This window comes from Bombus pyrosoma, linkage group LG16, assembly GCF_014825855.1.
Source record: "Bombus pyrosoma isolate SC7728 linkage group LG16, ASM1482585v1, whole genome shotgun sequence".
NCBI classification, from domain to species: Eukaryota; Metazoa; Arthropoda; class Insecta; order Hymenoptera; family Apidae; genus Bombus; species Bombus pyrosoma.
The window spans coordinates 7,836,434-7,861,064 of record NC_057785.1 but is presented as its reverse complement, the minus strand read 5'-3'; the positions used below and the strand labels follow the sequence as shown (position 1 = coordinate 7,861,064).

General features: G+C 42.7%; 2 protein-coding genes across 5 annotated transcripts in view; one reads left to right on the top strand and one right to left on the bottom strand.

The window, feature by feature from the left end:
* The window catches only part of LOC122576604 (polypyrimidine tract-binding protein 2), a 417,022-nt gene that overhangs the window by 45,223 nt on the left and 347,168 nt on the right, over positions 1-24,631 (top strand). The window lies entirely within an intron of this gene.
* On the bottom strand, positions 16,067-23,230 carry LOC122576603 (esterase FE4-like). 3 transcript variants are annotated; one of them, XM_043747165.1, is made up of 11 exons: positions 22,228-23,230; positions 21,892-22,029; positions 20,588-20,762; positions 20,032-20,230; positions 19,428-19,692; positions 18,814-18,982; positions 18,355-18,524; positions 17,777-17,930; positions 17,307-17,399; positions 16,685-16,826; positions 16,067-16,539 (listed from the first exon to the last, which is right to left on the bottom strand). In XM_043747165.1, the coding sequence occupies exons 1-11, from the start codon at positions 22,462-22,464 to the stop codon at positions 16,221-16,223; spliced, it is 2,061 nt and encodes a 686-aa protein (XP_043603100.1). In that variant the 5' UTR covers positions 22,465-23,230; the 3' UTR covers positions 16,067-16,220. The 3 variants fall into 3 exon arrangements, with proteins under 3 accessions (XP_043603100.1, XP_043603101.1, XP_043603102.1); XM_043747166.1 differs by having other exon boundaries at positions 17,307-17,393; XM_043747167.1 differs by lacking the exon at positions 17,307-17,399 and having other exon boundaries at positions 22,228-23,222.

Here is a 24,631-nt window from a genome sequence, read left to right as displayed (position 1 = left end):
CTGCGATACAAGACTCTAAAATCAACAAATTCGACCATCTTTGTTTCGTTCACCGATCTCGAATTTCAATTGCGTTATCCCGCGGTCTGACCTGTTACGCGCACATACCACTGACGCAGGCTGCTTGCGTCAATAATCGCACGGTCAATAATCATGCGATCACCGTGTGATGATTATAGTTCCATTTCGCCCGTTTACGAACATGAATTAACCTTTGACGATATGACGCTGTTGCGTAATAGCTTCTTTTCGTTTGCTCTAGTCTGTTTCGTCCCACGTTTCGAATAGATTCGGCTAATTTATCCGCGAGTTACCTCTCCATATTCAATCGTTTATCTAGAAACGTTGATCGCGTGTCCGATTTCTCTGTCTATCGTCGTTACGCGATGAGCGTATATATTAGCGACAGAAATTTTTCGTGATCCGAATAAATATAATTTCGTACCGGAGGGACTGTCACGGTTTTCGATATTCAGTGTTGTTATAAATCGCGCTCGTAACACGATCGCAAATACATAGAATTAGTATCGATTATATCCATAAAAGAAGAAGGATGTTAAACGACAAAGTGTTAACGCATAAAAAGATTAGAGGAAGCTGCTTGCCATAATCTCAAACAGCGTCACCCACGCTTTTTAATATGTATAACGCAATCACACGCGCGACAAACGTTTTCGCTCGCATCGCTGGCTTCGTCAGCCTACTTAAATATGCACAAAGCGTACGATGCTACGCCACGAATAGGGTTTGTCTAACTTTTTTTTTTTTTATACGTATAGATCAACGAACTGCGATTTGACCAACACAGTTGGCTAACAACTACCTCGGGTCGTAAGATATCGAGGACCAGTCGCATAATCAAGTAGGTGTAGGTCGGATCGACGTACGAACACGTTGGTCGCGATCGAACGCGAATAGAGAACACGTTGAACGAATATTCGCGCGATTTTCACGTTCGATCGCGCGATGGCGAGAACAAAGGTGAGCGAATGACCCGGCGGAAGGGAACGTTTAAGCAGCAGAGAAAATTCAATTTGGAAAAGCGATCCGGGCTCGTGTATCTCGGCTTCGATTTACCAGCCGCGGAAGGATCACGCTGCTGTTATGGATACTGCGGATTCGACGTGCAGCTCCATATCGCGTTGCCAGTAGAAACCAGAAACCGTATCAACCCTGAAGCCAGCCAGAACGCGACTGTTCCCCATAAATGGCCGATGGCCGGTTTGTTTCTAGCCAGCCCTTAACGCGCGCCCTATCGATAGTAAATGTTTTCAGATCTTCCATTTGGTTGAACTTATGGTGGAGTTTGTTTGCGAGACGGTCACGAGGCTGCCTCATCCAGGTATTCGCGATGTTAGTCCTGGAGTTCTACAGTTTCCTGGAGATCTGGATTTTGTTTCGCTACATTTCGCTATATTTTATTCTATCGACGGGAAAATCACATTGATATTACGAAAAGGGGAAAGTTAAACAAGCGAGTAATCTATAACTAGCGATTATAGTTGCCAAGAGCTTAGCAACTACGACTAGTTACGACCAACACGGAATTACCAAATAACAACTGGGTAGTTGAGTAGTTAACTAGCGAGCGAGGCGATTGCAGAAAAAGATCAGTGCGCTTGCGTAACATCGCACGGTTGGGATATAACGATGTAAAATAACGATACAACGTACGGTGATGATGTTCGACTCGCGATAATTCAATATGACCTATGACGTCAGGACAGGTGACGACGAGGCCGTGTAATGTTTCGCGTACAAACGAAACGTCAAATACTTTCCTTCCGAGGTAGTTCTCTAAGGTGGGATTAATACTGGTTGGTATTGATCTTACCTAACGATCGGAAAGATGGATACGCAACGATCAAGGTATTAAAGAAACCATCGAGCGCTCGTCAAGATTCTTTCCTTACTTTTATTCGCTGGTTCGCAACGATTATCCATTGAGGATGCAAGATATCGCGGGGAAGAAGATATCAGTTTTTTGCTTGGACTAATCGATACGGTCTAACAAAACGTTAACAACAGGCCTGACAAGTTCCGCGCTTAACGACGGAAAGAAAGGAAGGATGGAAAAATTGAACAGGTCCTGTTACGTAAACCCGCAACTATTTACCTATCCACCTTTTGTACGCCCTGGCCAGGGGTATTCATCCTTTGTCAGGAATTTCCGTCTTCGATTAACGATATCGACAACTTACAGCAGCCTCCTTTCTCTACCCTCGCCCCTCTTACTTCCATCGTACAAAAGAGTCCGCTGCATAATGCGATATTGTTCGAACCACGTCTTCTGCCTTTACATAACTCTCGTTAAGAGAAATAATTTATCGGCGATGTGTTCAGGAGTCAGAGTATCGACGATGCAGGTTTTATTCGTTCGATTGCTTAGAAAACGTTATCGTTGTTTAATACATTAGGTAATTATATAGGTTATATGAAAATACACGTGGTTGAATTTTAGAAGAACCTTTGTCTGTATCCGTATAATAATCTATCACGAAACGACTTGCAACATTTACGATTACACGCTATATAACAACGTATTTATTGCAATTCTTTTCATTCGTACAATCCGTTTGAAGTTTCGACGACTCGCTGTTAAACGATCCCTTTTTCCTAACTAATTCTGCTAATAATTTTTGTATGTCTGAGGAAACCGCTCTTCTTCCCTATCACTGGCCTATCTCCGATCTAGCCTAAAGAAACGTCGTGTTCGACCGACGCGAACCTCCCTCTTGTGCGACGTGTTTGTGAAAGTTGGTGGATCGTCGAAATCCATGGCGGAACGTTGCATCCATCGGACCAAGTCGGTTGGAAATCAGCGACGGATGCTCGCAATCAACCTGTCAGCGGACGTCGTCGTCTCCAAAGCAAATCCGATATTGTACACGCGGTAGTCGGTATGGACAATCAACGCGGTGACGTTGGCCGTCGAGCTAAGTCACAAAGGGAATCGCGAAGTGCGTCAGTATTGCGGCCAGATTGCCCCACGGATCGCAATATGATTCGCCTCGGTAACGTTGTATCCTAGGCTTAGATTGCCTATCCCATTGGCTATTGTATTCTCTCTCTCTCTCTCTCTCTCTCTCTGTCTCTGGTATAGCGTATCTCTGTTTTATTCTCTTGTAGAAGCTTCTGCAGTTTACAGGTATTCTGGTCGTTTCATTGATAATTTCAATTCGACTGCACGTTACTTCGCGATGCTCTCTGTGTGTATCCGTTGAATATTGTAATTAGACTCTTTGGGATTTACATGCGAAATTGGTCCGTGATAATATAAAATGACGCAGAAGGTGATGGAACGTGGTTGATGAAATGGGTTCGCTTAAAGTTTATGAAGACCATATAAATGATAGTAAATTCCATGGTTAATTAGAAATACAGTGTTCGCAACGTCTTCACGTTTGGTAGGGTAATCTTCCATCTGTCCAGTTGTATGATCATGAAGGTATTTGGACGCCGTTATGAAAAATCCACCTACAAGGTGTACGTATTAACCAACAGATAAACAACCATAGACAGAATATATATAGAAAGTAGAGAACTATTTCTCTAATTTTCGCGACACAGCTACAAAACGATACGTATCGTTTTAACCATCGACAAAAACGAACGTACGAACCACTACAGAGGCCGAGCGGGCGCCTCTCGATCGATCGAAAATTCTGCTGTATACGCAAAGTCAACCGTGCACCGACTAACAGCGCGACACAATTTCATCGAGAACTCACGGTGCGCGTGTAACTTGCAGACTGGAAGGTAAAAATCAACGAAACGTCCGTGCGCTAGGCGTTTTAGTCGCGGGCAAAGCGCCCGCGGCCACCGTGAAATTTTGTCGGACATTGTAACGACGCTCATTGTTGCCGCCGCTAATAATAATCAACCGGACCCCCCCGTTTGAAGTGGCTGCATTGTTAATGAGTCGCGTAATTAGCACCGGGCAACCGGATCCCCCGCGAATTTCCAACCGGAGTGTTCGAAATTCGAGCCGGCGGCGGCCCCGCGTTAAATCCACCGTTCCGAAAGCCACCGAAACGCCTGGCGTTGCTCGCAGCTCGAACGTTTGAATGCGTAATGGCAGCCAGAGGCGGCTCGTTGCCACGCTTCCGACGGATATCCGTCGTGCAACTTGCCCATGCATCGTTGCAAGACGCGATTATCGCAGATGGGTCGAGGACGAGGTTCCTGGATAACGATCCAGGACCAACGGGTATCGTCGTTACCGCACATCTACCAACCTTTAATCGATTCGAGATTGACGAAAGAATGCCCTATTTTAGAGGCATTTTAAACGCATTTGCGCGTTATATACTTGGTCGATTTTTGCCAAGTCGATGAACGAAAACGAATGAAAACGCTTTAAGGCGAGAACTGCAGTAAGCAAACAGATAAATAGAAGATAAAAATACTCCAGTCTATTATTAATATTAATGTTAATGTTAATATTAATATTAATATTAATATTAATACAGTCTAATATTCCTTAGTTGCGTATTTTACTTGCATCGATACAAATCTAAATTTTACGAAACAGATTTTACAGATTTTAGATCTACGACTACGAAAGAATAATTCGATTTCCATCGAGAGGGACGATATTAATGGATTCGATTATACGGTCTATAAGAATTTCGTGTCTTGATTTTCTCTTATCCAGTCGTAGTTACTTTGCAGGAAACAATCGAAACGACTATCTCAGCATTTCAAGATTATTTCAAGCAAGCCTATACACGTTTTGAATAGAATATTGAGATTTACGAGACGTACTTTATACGCTTTTGTACGGTACGTTGTTTCAGCAGTTATCGCATAGTTATATGATTAAGAGTTTAAAACTCATCGTTCATTGTCCGACGGATCCGTATCCGATATATCTCTCTTCGTGTCTGACGTACTTTAATTTCAAATTTTCCACCTCCTGCGGCAACATAATCTTTGTTCCGGCGTATCGTCCGTTGCATTTTTCTCGCTCGTCTTCACGATCTCTCCATGCATCGAATAACTTTTCTTTCTGTCTCCTCTGATTTATGTCCTCTCGCAAGAAACTTGCAGCTTCTGTTTTTCGGCTTTTATCGGGGCTGACGAAGCTGTCTCTGGCGGTGTTAAATAATAGGCGCCGTAACGATGACACTGTAATTACCCCGTATCTGAACGAGCCTCGTCCTGTTCCGCTTTATTATAATATGACAGTTCGGGCGATAAAAAATCGACGTCCGTTTTAAAAAAATGAAAACTTTGATCACGATAGGATTCCTATCGCGTTTAATTCCGAACGTTCAAGTTGTTCTACGTCGTGACGCATGGTCGAGAGAGCAAAACCTCTTTGTTGGAAAACTGTTTCATTTCGCCCGAGTGTAATCGTGGAAATCGAGGAACGAGTCGTCCCCTTGGCACGTACCCCCTGACCGAAGAAGGGAAACTGCGAAAGGTAGATCGTGGGGAAACACGAAGAAACTCGGCCACTTGGTGCGATTGCCGTCGCAGCCACCACGTTCTTTTTTACTACTTTTGCGGATTATTTACGTCTCGACCGCTTCCAAGATCGTCGTCTTATTTTTTCGCGGCCGGACGCAGCTGGAAATTCATCCCACAACTTTTCGTTTTGCAATCCTCTTTGCTTCTCACCGTTTGAAACATGGCTCAGCCACTTCCCGTTCCTCTCATTTCGGACAACTGTTGCGACTTTCGCCGCTTCGGACGTGAAGTAAAGTACTTTGAAACCGTATGTTCGCGTGTTGTAAGATCGTAGAAGAAATATATTCCCTCTGAATTTATTTCGGTCTTTCGTATTTTTTATTTTGACGTTGTTCATCGTGTTACGCCGATACATGTAACGCCGTTCGAGGCTTCCGGGAAGAAATCGCGTTCGGAATTGTAGTTGGCTTCGTCAGACTCGGCTCTTTTCCGGAAGCCTCGAACGGTGTTGGTCTAACATAACAGCGTGAATAGCGACGAATCACGAAGGAAAGCCTCGCGAGACTCCTCTTTAGTTTGATGCGATTTCAAAATGATTTCGACCGTTAGCGATCACCGCTGACCGAAGTATCCGGGCGATTGTACGAAGGGGGACACTTTGCTTTTCTGCCGATCGAGACCTTTGTTTTCAGAGAATCAGGCTGTCTGCTGCAAAGTGTGTCCGAGACCAGAACGACAGTTTTAATTTTTCGAGTTAGACGGAAACACGAAAATCATCGCCAAGTTCGCCGTGTTCGGTAAATTTGATGTTCGATATTCCACGGATATGGCGAGTGCTTTTAACAAAATGTTTACACGATCTTTGAAGCGCGCGGTCTCTCATTGCCCCGTTTTCGACGTCCAATTAACTAATTACTGCGAACCTGTGACGTACGACGTGTCTTGTTTCTGTCGCGTGACGATGTGGACATAGGTTTTCGGGTCAGTCGTGTAGCTTTGTCGGAAACGACTCGAGTGGAGGTATAATAGCCGCTGATGGATGTTTGGCAAGTGAATTTGAAAGACCTGCTTGGTTGCCCAACATAATTGGAAGATCGGTTTATCGGCAAGGGACGATAGCGTAAGTAAAGAATTTTCAATGTACGTAGCTAACGCCTTTTAACTCATCACCTATAATTACGACTGAGCAAACAGCTCGGTTCCGTAACCGTTCCTAAGGTATAACTAAACGCACATCTACGACGCAAATCGAAAGACCTTAAAATTCAAACGTATTGCCTCATCTATTTTTAATTCTCGGCTGAAAAATATCGTAATATAAATATAATATAACGAGAATCATATTTGCCGGCGATTCTTCCTCGGTTCCGTTTCATCGAATATACATGAAAAGCTCGAGCGCAACGCAATAATAAAACGGAAAGGAAAAAGAAAGGAAGGATGGGAGGGTGTGGAAAAGAGTCTGCAGAGAATTTCAAGCGCGGAACAAGGCTGTTCTTCAGAGAGCGGGAAATTTCATGCGCGCCGATTCGTCCTATACATTTTCTTGCTTTCGCACGCGCGAGCGCGCGCGCGCTTGTGAAGGGACGACAAAGCCGAACACAGAATTAAAGTCTCTCGAGCCTTCTAAAGCACTTTGACCCTCTTTTCGGAGATCGGCCACGAGACAAAGCAAAAGTATCCGTTCGTTCTTCGAACGTGGCAAGCAAGATCGATCGACCTGCCGTTTGGAGGGACGAAGATGGGCGATTCTACGTTAGGACGATGTCGCGAAGGCATTCAAATACCGTTTCATTCTTGTTTTCCAATATATCGTGATCCGTGAGGAGTCTGTGCTGTGATTTTTACGATCTATTGTAGACGATTATTTAGCAGGAAAGATATCAAAGTTCGAAAAAGATAGGTCATACGGACTTTAAACTGATGATAATCATTACCACGCATACGCGAGATAATTTTTCTATTGCTGTTATACTAATAATGCGCACATAATAATTCCACAAAGCTTGAAATCATTGTTTTACTTTGCTTTACGTTGTTTTACTTTTGGTTCTGACAAACCTAATCGAACGAAAAGTTGATACTATACAGGCATGTTTATTTTAATCCGTATGTCGGAGCAGTCAGTTTCGTTCGGAACCTCCGGAAAACTTCCAGGGAAGTTGGCGGAAACGCGGCTGCGGTCGAGGGACAAAGTCTCGGACAAGTCTAAATCGCGGCGCAGCTTTTTGCCGGGTGAAATCGACAGGCTCGACCGCAGCTTAAGCGGCCAAGGAAGCTGCAGGGAACCGCAACTCCGTTGCAAACTCACCCTACCGTTCCTCTTCTACCCTACCGTTCCGCTCCGCTTCTGCTTTCGGTCTTCGTTCTCTTCTTGGCTAGGTGACCTCAAAGCGGGACCGGTGCCGCGCTCTGCGAAACCTTTTCAGGATAAAGAACTTGTTCGACAGACGTTCGGAACAACGTATTTCATCGAGACAATGGATAACAAATATATGCAAAGAGAGAATGGTCGAGTTCGAGCTGAAACTCTCGAAAGCAATCGGAAAATCCAAAAAATAGAAGGAAATTGATCCAAAAATACGAAAAAAAGGGGGAAAAATAGGGGAAAAAAAGAGAGAAGAGAGAGAAAAGCGAGGTAATTTAAAAGGAAGCTGTTCTCGCTGGTGATCTCAACGAACCCTACCGAAAGACACAATACCGACCCTTTGGCGAGCAAATCTCTAACCAGCGAAACGTTCGACTTAAAGTTGGCGTGAAATTAACTAGCTCTCTGTTGGAGGAGCGAGGTAATCGTGGCAGCTGTGCGAGCAAGAAGCCGAGCAAGAAGCGAACTCGATCAAACGGTTGTCGTCCTTCTTTCTCCTCGCCTCGGCGAGATTACCATCTCGGCTGCTTGTTAACGCAGCCCCGTTCGAACAAAAGCGCGGGAAAGTTTGCCGCGGAAAGACCGTGCAAAACACGCGGCGGCCAGATTTATCGGCGGAACGACGACGAAACTGTTGACGCGCTGCAAAATCAAGAAGGCTGCCTGCCTCCCCGTCTCTGAAAGAGGGATCGCGATAACTACGAGAACCGACGAGAACCGACGAGAACCGACGAGAACTACGTGGACCGATGGAATAACGAGGCGAACAGCTGCGGGCCGATGGAAACGGCCCTCGTACAGACGCAAGTTCCTTCGTTATTCCAACAATTAGCGGGAGCCCCGTGTTTCTTGCGAAAGGGTGGAACGATGATGGAAGACGAGGGAGAGAGTTTCATTCGTTGCCGGTGTAAGTTCTTACCGTGATAGGAGGATGGTTCTTTGGGAGTTGGCAGTTGGGATATGGGTAGGGGTTCCCAGTGGATTTCAAACGACGGCGAAAGATTTTTGGATGGAATTTTGTATCATGAATTCTTATCCCTTTGAGAGAAACCATATTTTAGGTAGGACCGTTTATCTCTATGTCTTAGTCTTCCGCTGTCCTAGAAAATCAGAGACTGTCGGAGAAAAACGTACATCTTCCGTTCGAGTCTCCAGCACAGCGTGCAACGAATTTCTAAATCGTACGTAAGTACATGTTGCACTCGGTTACTTGCATCGATCGTTACTTGAGAACTGATCGTTACTGAGATCACATCTGACCCAGCCTTAAGACTCCGTAGACCAAAATATACTTTCGCATACATATTTCACACTTATTACGCGGAGCAATTACTCATCGTCACATTCAACGGGTTTCCACCCAGGAAAACATCTCAGACATTTCGCGAAATCAACTCGTACACCATTTTTCTCCGTGGCGCAACGAACGCGATACATTACTTAACCTCTGCCGTCCATCCATTTCACGGTACCTGCAGCAAGACAACCGAAGAATACACTTCGAACCAGCGAATTCGAGTCACGAGGCGAGAAGTCGGTGTAACGAGCGAATTTATCATTACCTCGCCTCTATGCTTCGTCTTCTGCTGTCCTGTATTGAGGTCGGGCGCGTCGCGAAAATGTCGATATGGCGGATATTTGGTACGAACCCACGGTTGGGCGGAACAAATTTCATCGGCAAATTTTGCGAAGATTCTAGAAATATTAGAAAAATCTAACCAACTGTCCAAAGTTTCTAACTTTTAAAGGCTCATAAGACTTTCAGATTCATTTGCTTTAAGGTCTCTATAGAAAGTTTTTTTTTGTATCTCTAGCATTTCGTGTTTAAATAAAATATTCCCGTAGGTATTTTCATCGATTTTAATATATACTGCAATTTACTGTTTGGAAGGGTATTATCGATATTTACGAACGTTTAATGGAAATCCATGTTTCAACGGCAAATATTTACCTGTTAAAACGAGCGAGAGGACTTACTTTTGTACGGCGCGTTTGTCCGAAGCCCAAAGTAAGGATAACTTTGTTTGCTGCGTATAGTTAAAGCTATATCTATACTAATATCTATACTAATCGCTTAGTATAGAAAAAACATCGTCTTTCTTTTTTTTTCCTTTTTACCTCAATCTAGATTTTTTCGCTGAAAAACTCTCCCTTCGATCCCAAGTAGGTCTAAAAGTACCTACGTCTCCTCTTGTTTTCACCCTAATCTCGGACTCTTGATCCTTCTTTCGCATCTATGATGTCGAAACTCGATCGTCCGGTATCCAATCATCCGAATCTCTTTATTCTCTATTGAAAAGTATTATAGGTATTGTCGATCGTACTACCGGTTACTTATTAAACGCCCCGGGTATAACGCCGGCAAACCAGCTCCCCGGGCAAGAAAACGTTGCGCATAAGCTCTTCTCCCCTTATCATCCGCCTCTGCGCCGTTTTCTTCGCTTCTGAATCGCGAACGGATCTCGTGTCACTGTCTTGACGTGCCCCGCAGTGTAGCTGTACGCTAGCTCGAGACAGATTCTGTATTACGCACACCAGAGATTCTCAATCGTCTCGGTGAACGTCAGCCGGAAACGGAAACCCGGCAGGAAACTCTGTTCTCGAACGGTAAGAAGAAGGTTTTCAAGCTTTAAGAAAATCTGTTGAGAGCAAAAGCTGCAAGTATTTCCTCTCTTCCTTTTTTCTCTGTCTTTTTGTCGCGAAGATCAGGGGACGCGAAACCAGCTATTCTAATCCTTTTTTCATCGTAAAATATTAGCAACTAACGATTGACGACGAATAATCTATCAGTAATTAATAATTTTGCCAAACAGTAGGTTTTTGCTGGTACTATTACGATAATATTCGTAGTAATTGCTATGTAAAAACTAGCGAAATACAGATTAATTTCGCCGGTGATAGTTACGATAGTTACCATAGTACTAATAATATTGCTGTCGTTGCTGATAGCGATGCAACCACACCAGTGCTAATAATACTTCAATAGTATTATTACTGCTCTGCCCCTCCAATACCGTGTTCCTCGACTCTGACAATGTAGCAAATTGCCATTCTAATTCAATGTGCCTTAACCTCGATATCGAATTACCTGTACGCGTAGAATTATCTTAATCGATTCGCTAAACAGCAAAATCGTTAAGGACGGGACGTTTACTAAATTTTGAAAGCATTTAAACACGGACTCGTTGATCCGTTTACTAAATCATAAAGCAATAAAATTCGATGCATTTACTTGCAACATTTTATTCGTAAAAGTATTTAAAGCGTGATATTCGTTGGATTTAACTTTGGAAAAATTATTTCTAGCCCTTTAAGAGGCTTAAGAATAAATGGAGAGTGGAAATTCTCGATAGGAACGAAGAAGAAGGGATTTACTAAGTTGTAAAAAGATTTCAACGTACAAAAATCGTTGAATAATCGTTAAAACTCGAACAAGACGTCCAACCGGGCAATATCAAATTAAATATTCAAATACGAAAAACTATTTGCCAATATTGGAGAACATTAAAACAGAAAAGGATATGATTTGCTAAATTCCGAAAGGATTGTCTCTCTTTCTCTCTCTCTTTGTGGAAGATATCCATTGTTTGAGAGTCGCTGATATTACGAACCGCGATACTCGCACGATGAAAGCCGCAGGCTACCATTTTGCGTTACGCTCTTGCGTCCATTCGTATTATTGTCCGTGACAGTGACAAATCATCGTTACGACGATCACGGGAACTCGAGTCGCCGGTCGTTTTCGAACTCGATGAACTTTTGCAAAAACTCTATCGATCGAAAGTCATCGCGATGATGGATATCGCGTGGACAGCTTGACATTCGTTCGTGTCTCGTTAAAAAGTTGTCATTCACTTGTTAATAAACGTCCATTCAATTAGAGTGTTCTTTCTTCTTTCAAAATTCGAGAAAATGTTGTTGATTTTTTTTCGTGATTCTTTGCATATAGTCACGGCTATTCTAGAATTACAGACAGAATAGCGTGGTATGTGTACTATTATCGCAATTGGAGCCTGATACTCGCGGTATCCAATAAACAAACGAAACTTTGTCAAAAGATAGAGGAAATGGAAAGCGAATAAATAAATAAATGAATAATCAAGGAACGTGATGCTAAAAGAAAAGAAATTAATTCTTCCTAGAAACGAACGAACGAACGAACGAACGAACGAACGAGAAACTAAATAACGAAAATGCTAACGCTCTACGTAACGCGATAGCGAAAATAAATAATAAATCGAAGGAGAAATGGGAATCAGAAGGAGGGAATTGGAAGAAGAAAACGAGGAAACAAAGCGACTCGCGATCCTCGACGAAACGGACGAAGGAAATACGTACGATTTGAGAGGAGAAATTTCTCCGGGATAGGTCCCACGGGGAATCGTACCAGCGAATTAGATACAGTCAGATTAGGGGAAGCTAACGGGGACATAACGCCGCCTCTCATCCTTCCAGATTTTCAAATATTCATTTTCTCATAGCACGCTGCACCGGCTGCTCGTTGGGGGATGCAACGGATTACGGGGTAACGTTGCAACCCCCGTCGCACGACTTAAGACGACGGTCATGGGAATTTACGCTATTAATCGAAGTTTGCCCGTCGAACCACGTGGCTTCGTCCGATTCGACGTGGATGCTTGAAATTTGCTGGTTGGAATAGCATCGGAAAGAAAATGTCAAACTTGAAAATCGAAAGTTCGAAACGATCGGATGCAATTGCCGTTCGTCTCGCGTCTCGCAAGCGACAAAAGTCCTCACCATGGAAGCTTAATGCCACATTATCGCGCGCGAAAATTACCGGGAAATTATTCGAGATGGTCGCGCGATATAATAACCGTGGAAGAACAGTTCGGTCGATGAATTCCAGACACGTTCGCTCGTCTCGATGACATTGTCGGCCGACTTGCCGCTATAATGACTGGGACCGGGCGGCAAAAGTGGAAATGGAAATCGGCGGGCCAGCATCGATTACGATATGGCCGTGTCGCGTGACAGAACGAGCGGAACCGGCCAGCACAATGCGCTAATGCGACACATTGTTCGACCCTGCAAAAATTGCCGCTCGTTACCAAGGCCAACAATGGCAGTCCGGTGGCCTCTGTCGACGGACACACGCCGCCGTGAAAATTATAGCGGCCGTTCCATCGGTCCGTTCGGGTCGGTTACTCGGCAAGAATCGACCAACTAGGGAAAGAAAAGGGAAATCGGCGGAATTTCAGAGATCCTGGTCGCCCCGTTCGCATACAGTGGGCTGACGAAAAGTATTTGCACACCTGTCGTACTAAACTTTCATATAAAACTGCGTTACGACCGTGGTCGCTCCGCTCTCTGGTTTCTGGGGCTGGCGAAACCCCAGAAACGCCATTTTCCTGACCTTTTGCAAATAAATTTACTATCCATTCGCGAACAACTTTTCTATACTTTGATCTGTGAATTTTTCGATTTCCGAGGTGTCAAGATTTTTCAAAAGCGTGCCTGTATTTAGAAATGCCAAAGATTCCCAATATGGAAGTAGCCGAATCCCAAGCTTCAAACTTTCAATGTTGCAAATCGAAGTTAATCGGAAACGTCCAATTTCCTACAAGTTCATAAAATTCCAAAATTCAAAATGATCGTACGCCTCCTTTGTACGAAAATACCAAAGAAGATGGTAAGAAAAACACGTTCCATGGTAGAATAAGCTATAATCCGATGCTTATGAAGGAACCGAACGTCTTACTCGCCCTGCTATTTATCTCGACGCAAACATTTTCCCTCGACAAAAACACATTTTCCTCGGCGGTGTGGAAAGAATGATGCCGAAAAAGGGAACTCGATCGCCCCCCCCCACTCCCTCCCGCCCAGGAAATCGTTTGTCACGCGTTAAACTAGCGTCGTTGGTCGTAGGTTGAAGAAAACGTTTCGAAGGAGACGTACAGGCGATCGATCATTCGCTGCGTGTGAAAACCAGCCGGGGCCAATTTCCAGATGGCGAATAATTAAACGTCCGCGGCGACAAAAGGGCTTGTATACCACGATATTACGTTCTCGATGAAAAGAAGAACAACTTATTCCGGGAGCCTTGGGGCGGTCTCGGCTGCCATTGTTCGCCAGACGTGTTTCGTCGAATGAAATGCCCTGCCACGGCGAGAAAGTAATTAACGACGGGGCCGGAATTTCCGCTTTTAAACGATGCATTATGTGCTTTTCGCTTGCTTCCTTTGATACACGAACGAAGATACCTGCATAACGAATAGAGATACAAACTGGCCGGCCAAAGCATCTGAACGTTCATTTACTTTTCGACGTTCGATGGTTTAGAAACTTGAGGATTTCGAAGCGCGAACACATGGAGTTTCAGGACTCTTCTTAGGGTTCGAAAGATTTGCAAACTCGTTTCGATCGGCATGCTCGGACGTCTTGTTCTACTTTGGAAAAAGTAGGGGCCTCGTAGAAACGGGAGACGCGTCTCGATTTTCACGGGCTTTTACTAATTACACGCGTGCTTACCTTTACTATAGCGTTGCACGTCGAATCCGCGAATACCTCATTATCGCGAGACACGAAGAGCATCCGAATTTCGCGAACTGGAAACTTGGAAAGCCGTGGCAATTGCTGGAGAAATTTCGTTCGTTACTCGACGCGAAACATGGTCTCGTAGTGATAATGGCGCCACGGGTGCATTACACGGCTAATTCTTTGGCGGGAAAGCAGAGGTAAGTCTGCAACGATGTTTCGTATGCATAAAATGTCGTTTTATTGCGAGATGCGCGTAGGGAACACGGGGAAGAAGGGATCGTTGGCTCGTAACTGATCGAGTAGATCGTTTCTCGTTCAATTTATCCTCGTTAATGGAAATTAGGCACGAATCACGCTGTTATCAACGAAATTTCGTAAAACGTTTCTTTGACGAAAGGTGGTTTCGTGAAACTTGAAGGAGGGCTTCTTTTTTTTTTACCTTGTATCTTTTATCCACGATTACGGTATAATTAGCGATCGAACTAACATCGAAGAGTTTGGATTGTATAACTGGAATCGTTGAAAGTCAATCGAAGAAAGAAAGGTCGCCCCTATGGAACGACCACGATGGAAAAGACCACGAGAGCCGTCGGTGTAGGTTTTAGCTGGCCACCGAGAGACGAAGGGGGGCGACACGTTGGCCGGCAAAGGTGCGAGGAAAAACACGGCGGTCGCGGATACTCGAAGCGAAACAAGGCACGAGGGCCGTGGCCATCGTTGATCGACCATTTGCATAGACAAATAAGTTGGGTGCTGCGCGACGAACCACTGTTTATCCAGCAGTCGAATAATCGTTTTCGAAGCGATTTCGAGCCTCCTCGGGCCAAGTGTACGCGAGACCAAGTACTACACATATACATATACGGCCAAGTGCCTTTCGAAAATTCGGCGACGCGCGAAACGCGGCTGCAACGTGTCGATTTCCAGCTCAACTACCGTCTCTTTCGGTTCACACTCGTACGTATTTTTCGTATACGTCTTTGCGTGGTAGAACGAACAAGATTGTCCCGCAGTCGACGTTCAGTCGCGCAACCCTCGATTTATACGGAAATTCGTGGCGCAGACTCGTTTTTATGATTGTTTCGTAGAATTTTCCGAACAACGGTATTTCACTTTGACCCGATACGAAAAATCGTTGCAGGAATCGACGTTCGACAGCGTCTCTTGGTATATCCAAAGCCGGCCGTTTTGTAACATCCTTCGTGAACACCGACAAAGATTTATCGGACAAATAAAAATTCTATGAAAGCCGTGAAATCAGAGACGAGAAGAGGCAAGAAGGAGAAGAGAAAGCAAGGAAAGGTAGAACGTTTGTCTTAATTTGGTGACGTGCACGCTACTGTACACGCAAACGCGGGGAATTCACGTGGCCGGAAAAGGGGAACGGAACAGAACGGAAAGAAGACAAACACGGGGGCGGCCGGATGATTAATTTCGCCGAGCGCGATGGAACGCCGCGTTGGCGCATATTTTATGCACGCGTTTCACTCTCCACACGCCGCGACCAACTTAATTTTCGCCGGATTCCATTACGCTTTTCGTTTATTAGGGCCTCGTCTTAATAAAACCGGCGGCGATCCTCTGGGAGATCCTTTTTTACATCGTTGATCTGCCCCTGCCGACCCTCTGTTCTTTTCACTTGCGTATTCGTACATTCGTGGCGACGAACGACGTTCCGTTTCGGTCGACGTATCTGGTTATCCATAGAACATTTGTTCTTGTTGTCCGGTCGTTAAACGTAAAGTGAAGATAAAATAAAATTCGGAATATAGAAATGTTTGAAGATTGGAGGATAAAGGTAAATAAATTACCGTTTAATTGCCATCGTTCGTGCATTGTCTAAAATCGTATAAAGAAATGAATTTGTCACGGATTTAACAAATTTTATATGATAAACTTTACAACATAAATACGTTCTCTGTATATTGGCAACGTTATACTAGCAATTACGTTCTAAAATTGACAAGTAGGTGAATAGCAGGAGCAACGTCGGCAAAGAAATCGTTATATCGTCGTATCGTACAGAAGCATCGCTGCTGGCAAACTCAACGTCTTCGATCGGTTGTTTTAGGGGCAAATGAGGGTCGTCTGCCGTGTCGTAAGTTAGATTCGCGGATAATTCTTCCCAGAACGCCATTCTTTCTGGGAAAAATTCGCTTCCTATTGTCATTTCCGGAAGTTTTCCAACTCCAATTTGCAAGAACTTTTGCGATTCCTTGTAATCTGGCCACGGTGTAACTCTCCAAGCCTCTGGTACGCTTAATAATAACAACAACCCGAATCCAGTTAAGAATAAGAATAAGAATAAGAATTGGTTGATAAGAAAGATACGGCATTGGATATTTTCTCATTTTCTACTAATTCCGTTGTTATTAGGAAGCAAAGATATTTATTTTTCGTTACCCCTTAGTTGCGAAGCTGGCCCACATCTCGGTCATTATATTGATCATGGTTATATCGTTTTCTGTATTGTGTAGCATGTAATCTTCAAACTCTTTGTTGAATATTGGTAGCAAATAATTTAAGTCATCTACGTGCGAGACACCTAAAAGTACCACATTGTCGATTTAGTGGTTAATTTCTTTGGAAGAATCGGTTATTGGTATATCGTCGCTTAACGCCTTCTTTTTCCCGTCTTTTTTACGTATAAAAAATAAAAAATTCTTCGTCAGTATCATCTTATATCTTAACTCTATCGAAAAATATAAAATATAAAAATATAAAATACACGTTTAATTAATTAATTTAATAAATTTTTACGCTACGTTATTAGTATAGGTATTAAGTAGCTGCATTCTACTATCGTATCGCTATGAGTGTGATAATCACGTGAACGTATTAGTAAGCCAATAAGCATGAGAATTGATAAACAGTACGATGAGAAAATTTGAAGAATAACGTTTCATAAAAATCTCAATTACAAAAGAAAAAAAGATGTAAATGTTCTATACTTGATTGGCGATACTTTTACGTATACGAGTGTATAGTTAAAATTTGTTAAGATGAAGGAAAAATTCCAGAGTACCAAAGTTTGGAAATCCTAAAATTCCAAAATTCCAAAAATCCAACGATTCGATGTCGCACGGTTCCAAAATTCCGACATCGCAAGCTCCTAAAACTTGAAAAGTTCAGCATTAAAAAATTCCCAAGTTTGAAAATTCGAAAATTCGTAGAAACCGCATGTCGGAAAATTCCAAAAGGTTGTGAAGTGAAACTCGACGAAGAAGCTGACAGAGAAATTCTGTTAAGTTTTGTTCAATTTTGCCAAGTTAGAAAGCCGGTGATGTTTCTGCGTCTATGGGAAACAACGAGCCAAGAAATCGCTCGTTTTTTATCCTGTCGCTTTGTGCCAAACGATACGCTACGATGAGGCAAAAAGTTCTACGTTTTGAATTACGATGTTCTCGAAATAATGAACTCGCGTAAGAATTCGCTATGTATTTAGAAGCAATATAGCTAATAAAGCAGGGAATATACGAGTATCGAAATACTCACCAAAGTGTCTTGGAACTGCTTTGGTGAAGGCAAAAGTCGCGCTAAAAGTGCCCTCGTATGAAAATACATAGAGATAGGTACTCGAATTCATTGCGTTCGATTGATACTTTAAAGTTTCATAGGTTGGCCATAAGATAAGAGCATCTCCAATGATCTATAATTGGCATTGACAGAAGTGTAAGTGGATTTGTAAAATTATTAGCAACGTGTTCGTTAATATTGAATCGCGTAATTATTCTTATCGTCGTGCGCATGATTATTCGGATAATTAACGACGTGTCGTCCGTGTCGTATAGATGGAATAATTTTTAACAGACGGTGGAATTATTTTGCCAGAGAAGATCGGACATGCTCGATTAATTAGTTGGTGAAATTATTAGTTTAAGACATTAGTTCTATGGAAGAGTAGCGTTTAAATGGATATTATTTCAACGATCGAAAGGTAGAAAATTTCTGGAAAAAGCAAGTTTTCCGAACAGTATGACCGCCCTTCCAACTATCTACGTGAAAAATCTTATTTGACGTAGTTTCGATGTAGTAGCGGTGACTGAAAATATTCGAGCGGAGAGCACACGTACCTCTGTGATATTCCTTCTCAGCGTTGATAAAGTAACGTTGTTATCGAAATAGAAATTCGTAAGGGCGTCCAAAGTGTCGTTGGACATCGCGCGATATTCCAGCAAATAGAGCAGATACGTCTCGAAATTATTTAGTATTTCGTCCTCGGCGGTTGGGTTCGTCAAGATGGCTTCAAATCGAAACGAGCAACTTTTTCAAAATTAATTAAAACTTGTAATTGAATTGCGCGGCGAGCAGCAACCTTATTACGGAATGAAGTAATATTTGAAAAATACCTCGCAAATTATACTACTTGAATGGGCGGAAAAGTGTAGGACTCTGCTATTCTTTGGTGAAAAAATGGAGTATCGCGAAGAAAGTTGTCTCTTTCAAAGCGAATGGAAAGAAGTTGTCAAAGTAGTCGAAAAGTGTTTAAATAAAGAAAAATGATCGATAAAGTTAAATTCTTTGAAATTTACCGATCGATTTCATCAGTCCTTCGTCCTTGGTCACCCCTATAATAGCTGGAATGTCTCTGAACAGGCGCTGCTTTATCGCTGTCAGGGGATGCATCGTTACGATAGCGTCGTCCGATTCCTCCTCGACCGTCGGCGCGAAAATACAGCAATGGCCACTCCACCGCACTATCTTGTTTGCCAAAGTTTCAACGAAGGAAATTTTAACGAAGTGAAATTTTCGCGAAAGCTATAAGTTTCGTTTCTTAGAAGATCGAGCTTCAGAACTTGTCCAGAATTTTGTTCGACCATCGAATAGGTAGAAGCAAACGAATAAGTTGGAAACGTTAGAATAGAATCATTTCGTTTAGGCAAGCATTTCGTTCTACTTGATCTTCGACTTGATTTCATATACAAGATGTCCCGTAGTATGGAGGAACCGATTCGACGATGGATTGCGCACGCGAAAACAACGGAATCTTCTTGCGTGCCTTGCGTTCCGTTGGTAAATGGATAAATGAGACTACTTTCATCTTTCGATAAAACTATTTCAACGTAAAACTCGTCGTTGTAACTGGAGGCGAGTTCGCGCGCAGAATCCATCATCGGTGTTGCAGGACGCTCTGCATAGAACTTACATGATAGTCCATCATGTTTCTGAAGCTTCTGACGTCAAGCTTTCTCAAGCATCGCATCATTTCCGCCTCTTCTTCTTCGCTTAACTCTCCCTCGTCATTCTGTTCTTGTTCGCGCGTCACGTTCGGTTGCGCAGTCGTCGTATATTCCTCTTGGCTTTGAGGAAGACATCCGACTAATGCGGCCGATACCAAAGAATATATTCTTATCCAATGCGCGGGCACCAACGCCGTGGGACTAGTAGCAACTCCACTTTGAACGATGTACCTGATGACAATGCCGTATTTTTAAACTCGCGGCGTCCCAGCCGAGAGCTGAGCTGCTAACTTACCACGCTACGCTACCACCAACTTTGTCGCGTTATCGACGAAATCTTAATGATTAATCTTATGGTTATGTATATAAATGGGTTAATGGGTATGGGTATGTAAACGAACGGATTACTAAATTCTTGGTTTGGTTTGACGAATTGGCTAAATTCTTAGATAGCGTTTGACGAATCGTTGTGCAAAGTTTCGTCGGAATCAACGTGTGATCGGTGGTCGGTCATCGGGGTTCCCTCGTATGTTTGGAAAAGTATGTCCGTCCGCAAAATCGTTAACATACCTGTTGAACAGTCCTTCGGTCTTGTTCGTGATAGCCAACAAGTGCACGGCGGAGGCACCTGCGCTGTGGCCCCATAGAGTCACGATGTTTGGGTCGCCATTGAAGTAACGAATGTTTTCTTGCACCCAACGTAGCGCCATTACGATGTCTTTCAGACCGTTGTTGCCTGGATTGTGTTTGGTGGCCGTGGCGAAGAATCCTGCAGTATCGGAGAAATGAAACAACGAGGCACTGGAAGATATTCCCGTGATGCGGGGAAACATGCCAATTTGGGAGCTGGATATTAGCAAAAATTCGATCTGAAAGTTGTGCGATTGAATGTTGGAATATTGGTAATAATATGATCGGTATACTGGAAAGTTGTGCGAATGAGAATTGCGGTATTAGTAAATTGAGAAATTGAAAAATTGAGAAATTGAGAAATTGAGTATCAGCAAATAGGATTATCGGGGAATTTTCTCTTCTTCTACGCGTCTCTGTTAAATTCCATGCTTGCCAATTTTACATTTTTCCAAATTTCGCTCGATAAAACGTGAACTTTCGAATTTCTTATTACCCAAAATATTCAAACGATATTGGATCGAAACTACAATCACATCCTGGTCCATCATATACTCTGGTGGGACTTGTCGATTGTTACCACCGTTAGTGGCGTACATTCCGCCATGCACGTACACCATGACCGGAAGTGCGCTTTTCTCCTCATATCCATCTCCGTTTTCCTCTGAAATCTACAAATACTTTCTTCAACATTGTTCGTAATTTGTTCTAATCTTTAGTATCTCTCTCCCTTTTTACCGAAGCAAACGTTTAGAGTTGTAGAGTTTTCTCGGAAACTATGAAACCGATAAAAACTCATAAATAGTAACCATCGTATGGTGACACGAACTAATGTTATTATAATTCACGTTTTACGAATTATGTTATTTTAGTTCAATCCTTAGCCCGATAACCTATCCGACTATCAAATTTCCGAAAAGGTTTCCAAACGAGATTTAAGCCACGATTTTATTGTAAAATGTTCCTAGAATAGAGTAAGAGCAACTGTTTAAAGCAACTAGAAAAATGCGTCGCCTTGAATCGTTTAAATTTCATTAAACCGAGAGTGGACCTTGCAACTCAATCGAGATCGCGTTTCAACAAAACTTCCATTTGTTTCGCAAAACGCCCAGTATATATGTTTCGAGTTTCGCGCGAATTCTGCGTTTCACGCTGCCAATCGACTCGAAAACTGTATACCGTTGCGTTTCGAATCTCATCGAATCGTTCGAATAGGATTTACATCGGAATTTTAATATTCTTCTTCCGCTTATTCGAAACAAATTTCAATCGATATCGCGAACATTCATTTTTCAACGCTATAAACCTTTCCTGAACTGTATTCCTATTTTCTATTCTTCTTCTTCTTCTGTTTGTCTCTTCTGTTAATACCTTTGTTATTTTTCTGCTTTTCTTCTATTCTTTGCTAGTGTTCCGTATGCAAACTGCTGCCTCTATTCTCTATATTTTGGAAATTTCTCGAAACATTTTCGGAAGAAAATTAATCGATTAAAGTGGTAGGAAAATTAGTACAAGCGTAAACTTCCATAAGCTCGAAAAGATACAAATATTTATACTATGAATATGAAACTTATTCATTTTCAATCGTAACGGTAATTTATCCTAGTAGATGGCCAGGACCGGCATAGCTGTTCCAGATAAGGAAACTCGCATATTTTTACGCTTTACGATATCTACCCACGTGTGTTTGTTTTACCTCTTCCATTTTCTCTTACTCTCCTTTATCTCGTTTATCCTTTACTGTTATTATTTTCATATTTTTACCTCGCTTTTTCGCTTAATACGCTAAAAAATATTTACCAGAGGCACGTAAACGTTGAGATAGAGACAGTCTTCCTCTCCAACGAAGTGGCCTTGTTCGTTCACTTGAACGCATATGGGGGCATATTCCGTTGCAAAGAATGTCTCGTTCCAATTGCGAATCCATGGCCTAGGACTCTGTTAAAGAATTTTTATCATGCCCGCAAAATTATTACAGGCAGACTTTTCTTCTCTCGCAATATTAACTACAACTAATCCGTAATATATACTATGATATGTTGCAAAGATGAAAAGGCATGGTATACTCTATCGAGCGCTATAAAAAAGGGGGAAAAAGTAGGATGTACTGTAGAAATAGTTTACATGTAAACTCACCCTAAACCTCAAATCATCCACAGGCGGTTGAGCAAAAGGAATGCCCAAATAATGCGCGACGAGTCTTCCTCTGGTGCTTCTACTCAACAATCCCTGAACCTGCCCGAATCGAGTCATCACTTTCGCCTTGTACGCGTGCGAACCGCTTGCAACGATCAAAAACACCATCAAAACGCCGAACGAATATCTATATATCGATCTATCGGCCATTATAAACGCAGGCTGCCGGCTGTACATTTCGCGAACGCTTTTCGCACGATTACACCCACGAGATGAGGTCGAGTCGCGCGTAGACGAACAACAATGACCGATCGCGCGACTCTAGTCGGTTATATAGACGGGACGATTAGGCTGATTCACTGGCGAAACGTGGTGCGACGGCAAATTCGTTCGTCTCGAGCCAACCAAATAAATTCTTTTCCCTTTTTTATCGTCCCATTACGAACGACGATTTATAAGTGACGCGATAAGTGGCAGAGATAATTAGCAGAATAGTTAGTTGCTCGGGTGGTAGGATTTGGTGCGAGGCGATTCTACGAGAGAAAATAAGTGGAAAATTTGGAATAAACTTTTCTCGCGAGACGCTGTTCTCTGAGCAAGACGAATTTGATGATGTATGCTGCACGTGCATCGGGCCGAATCGCGACTAAACGCTTCGATAGAAAAATTATGTTTCAATGTTTTTCACCTAATCACGCTGATTGTTTATTCATTGGTAGTCGGTATCTAGCCGGAAGCGGTGTATCGATAACAAGTCGTAAATTAATACGTTAAACGATGACAGCGATTGATCTAGCCGCGCAAAACCGTAGACGTATGTACTGGACGGAGTTGGGCGCAACTCTTTACCGCCGATTTATATTACTGGAAAGAAAGAACTAGTCACGAGTTGATATCTCGAATAAGCCACGATCTCCTTATCTCGCCTGAAACGTATCGGTTTACGTTTTCGTCTTCGACCAACCTGTAAGCTTTGACGTCTGACCGATTTTACGACTTTGCTATATCGTTCTCAGATACTTGGCCAAGTTTTACGTTTAAGCGTACTCGCTAAAGTTTCGACGTCGGACGAACAAATTGTACTGCATATAATTGTACGCAATTGTACCACCGGTGTTTTTGCGCAGCGTTCCTTCGCAACGCACGTTGTTAGAATTATCCGCGTTTAATGCAAAAAAACGTTTGAGCGAGCGGAGCAGGGCCACGTAGACTCGCTGCTACATACACAGCAAAAACTCGTTATCCATTGGCTTTGTCGAAAAAACGTTTCGAGGCAAATTTACGAGTACGTTTCGATTTCGTTAATACCTAGGTACTTTTCCAGATACCAGGCTGACTGTGAGTTTTTTTTAATAGACATTTAATATTTCTTACGACAATAATCGATCCAGCTGGATGTTCGCTACAAAAAGAGAAAAAAGAAAGGTTTCCTTCCTTCCTTTTATTTGGTTTTCACGGCTGTTTTACGGTTTGGACGGGGTTGTGTCGGAGTTGTTAAATCGAGGAAGGAGAATGTTCGAGCTTGTTGGACGAGAGTTGTTAAGTTTGGTTTGTTGGTTTGACGAAGCGGATGAGAAAGGGATTGGAGCGCGTGCTTAGGATGTTGGCGAAAGTTTGTTACGCGGGGAGAGTGTTTGGCAAGGTGTATTCGCTTTTCGTGGTTCGGCGATGGCGCGCCGTGTATCGTGTAGGTGCTGTGGACGTACTTAGAATTTTAAGGGCAGCTGAAAGATTTTTCTTTCTTTAAACGGTAAGCGACATTTAGAGTTTTAGAGATATGGAAAGTTCGTTTAAGCGAACGTTAATGTAACGACGATTGGAATCGGCTTACTTTTTCAGAATTTACACGTGAAATCGAAAATTATCTGTAAAATTTGGTTCAATATCTTTCGCTAAAAAATCGTTCCTTGATAAAATTAACTATTTAGGTTGCGACGAGATGCTAATTTTCAAAGCTATGGAAACCCTGAAACTACAAAGTTAACAAGCGTTCTCTTCAACGGTGACGCGTTTACGAATCGGGCAGAGGTCGAGAACAAACGTAATTGTAGCAAATTTAGATAAGATTAAAATTCCAGCTGTTTTCTTTTAAACTTCAATTTTGAATAATTTGTTACTTGCAAAGTAAAGCGTGCAATATTTTACAAGCACCGTTTCTCCCAACGAATCGATACAGGTATCGAATTCGGATAGACGTGTGAAACAAACTACGCGAGACAAATATAATTATTCTTATTAATTATAGAATCGAAGAATGTTACGGAAGACGAATACATTTTATTGATACGTCTGTTGGCATCGTTCGTTGGTAAAAGGTCATGGCCTCAGCGTCATTAACGCCGATTACGCGTCACTCAATACAGACCTCTCTTTTTCTTTTTTTTGTTTCCTCTTTTTTTTTTTG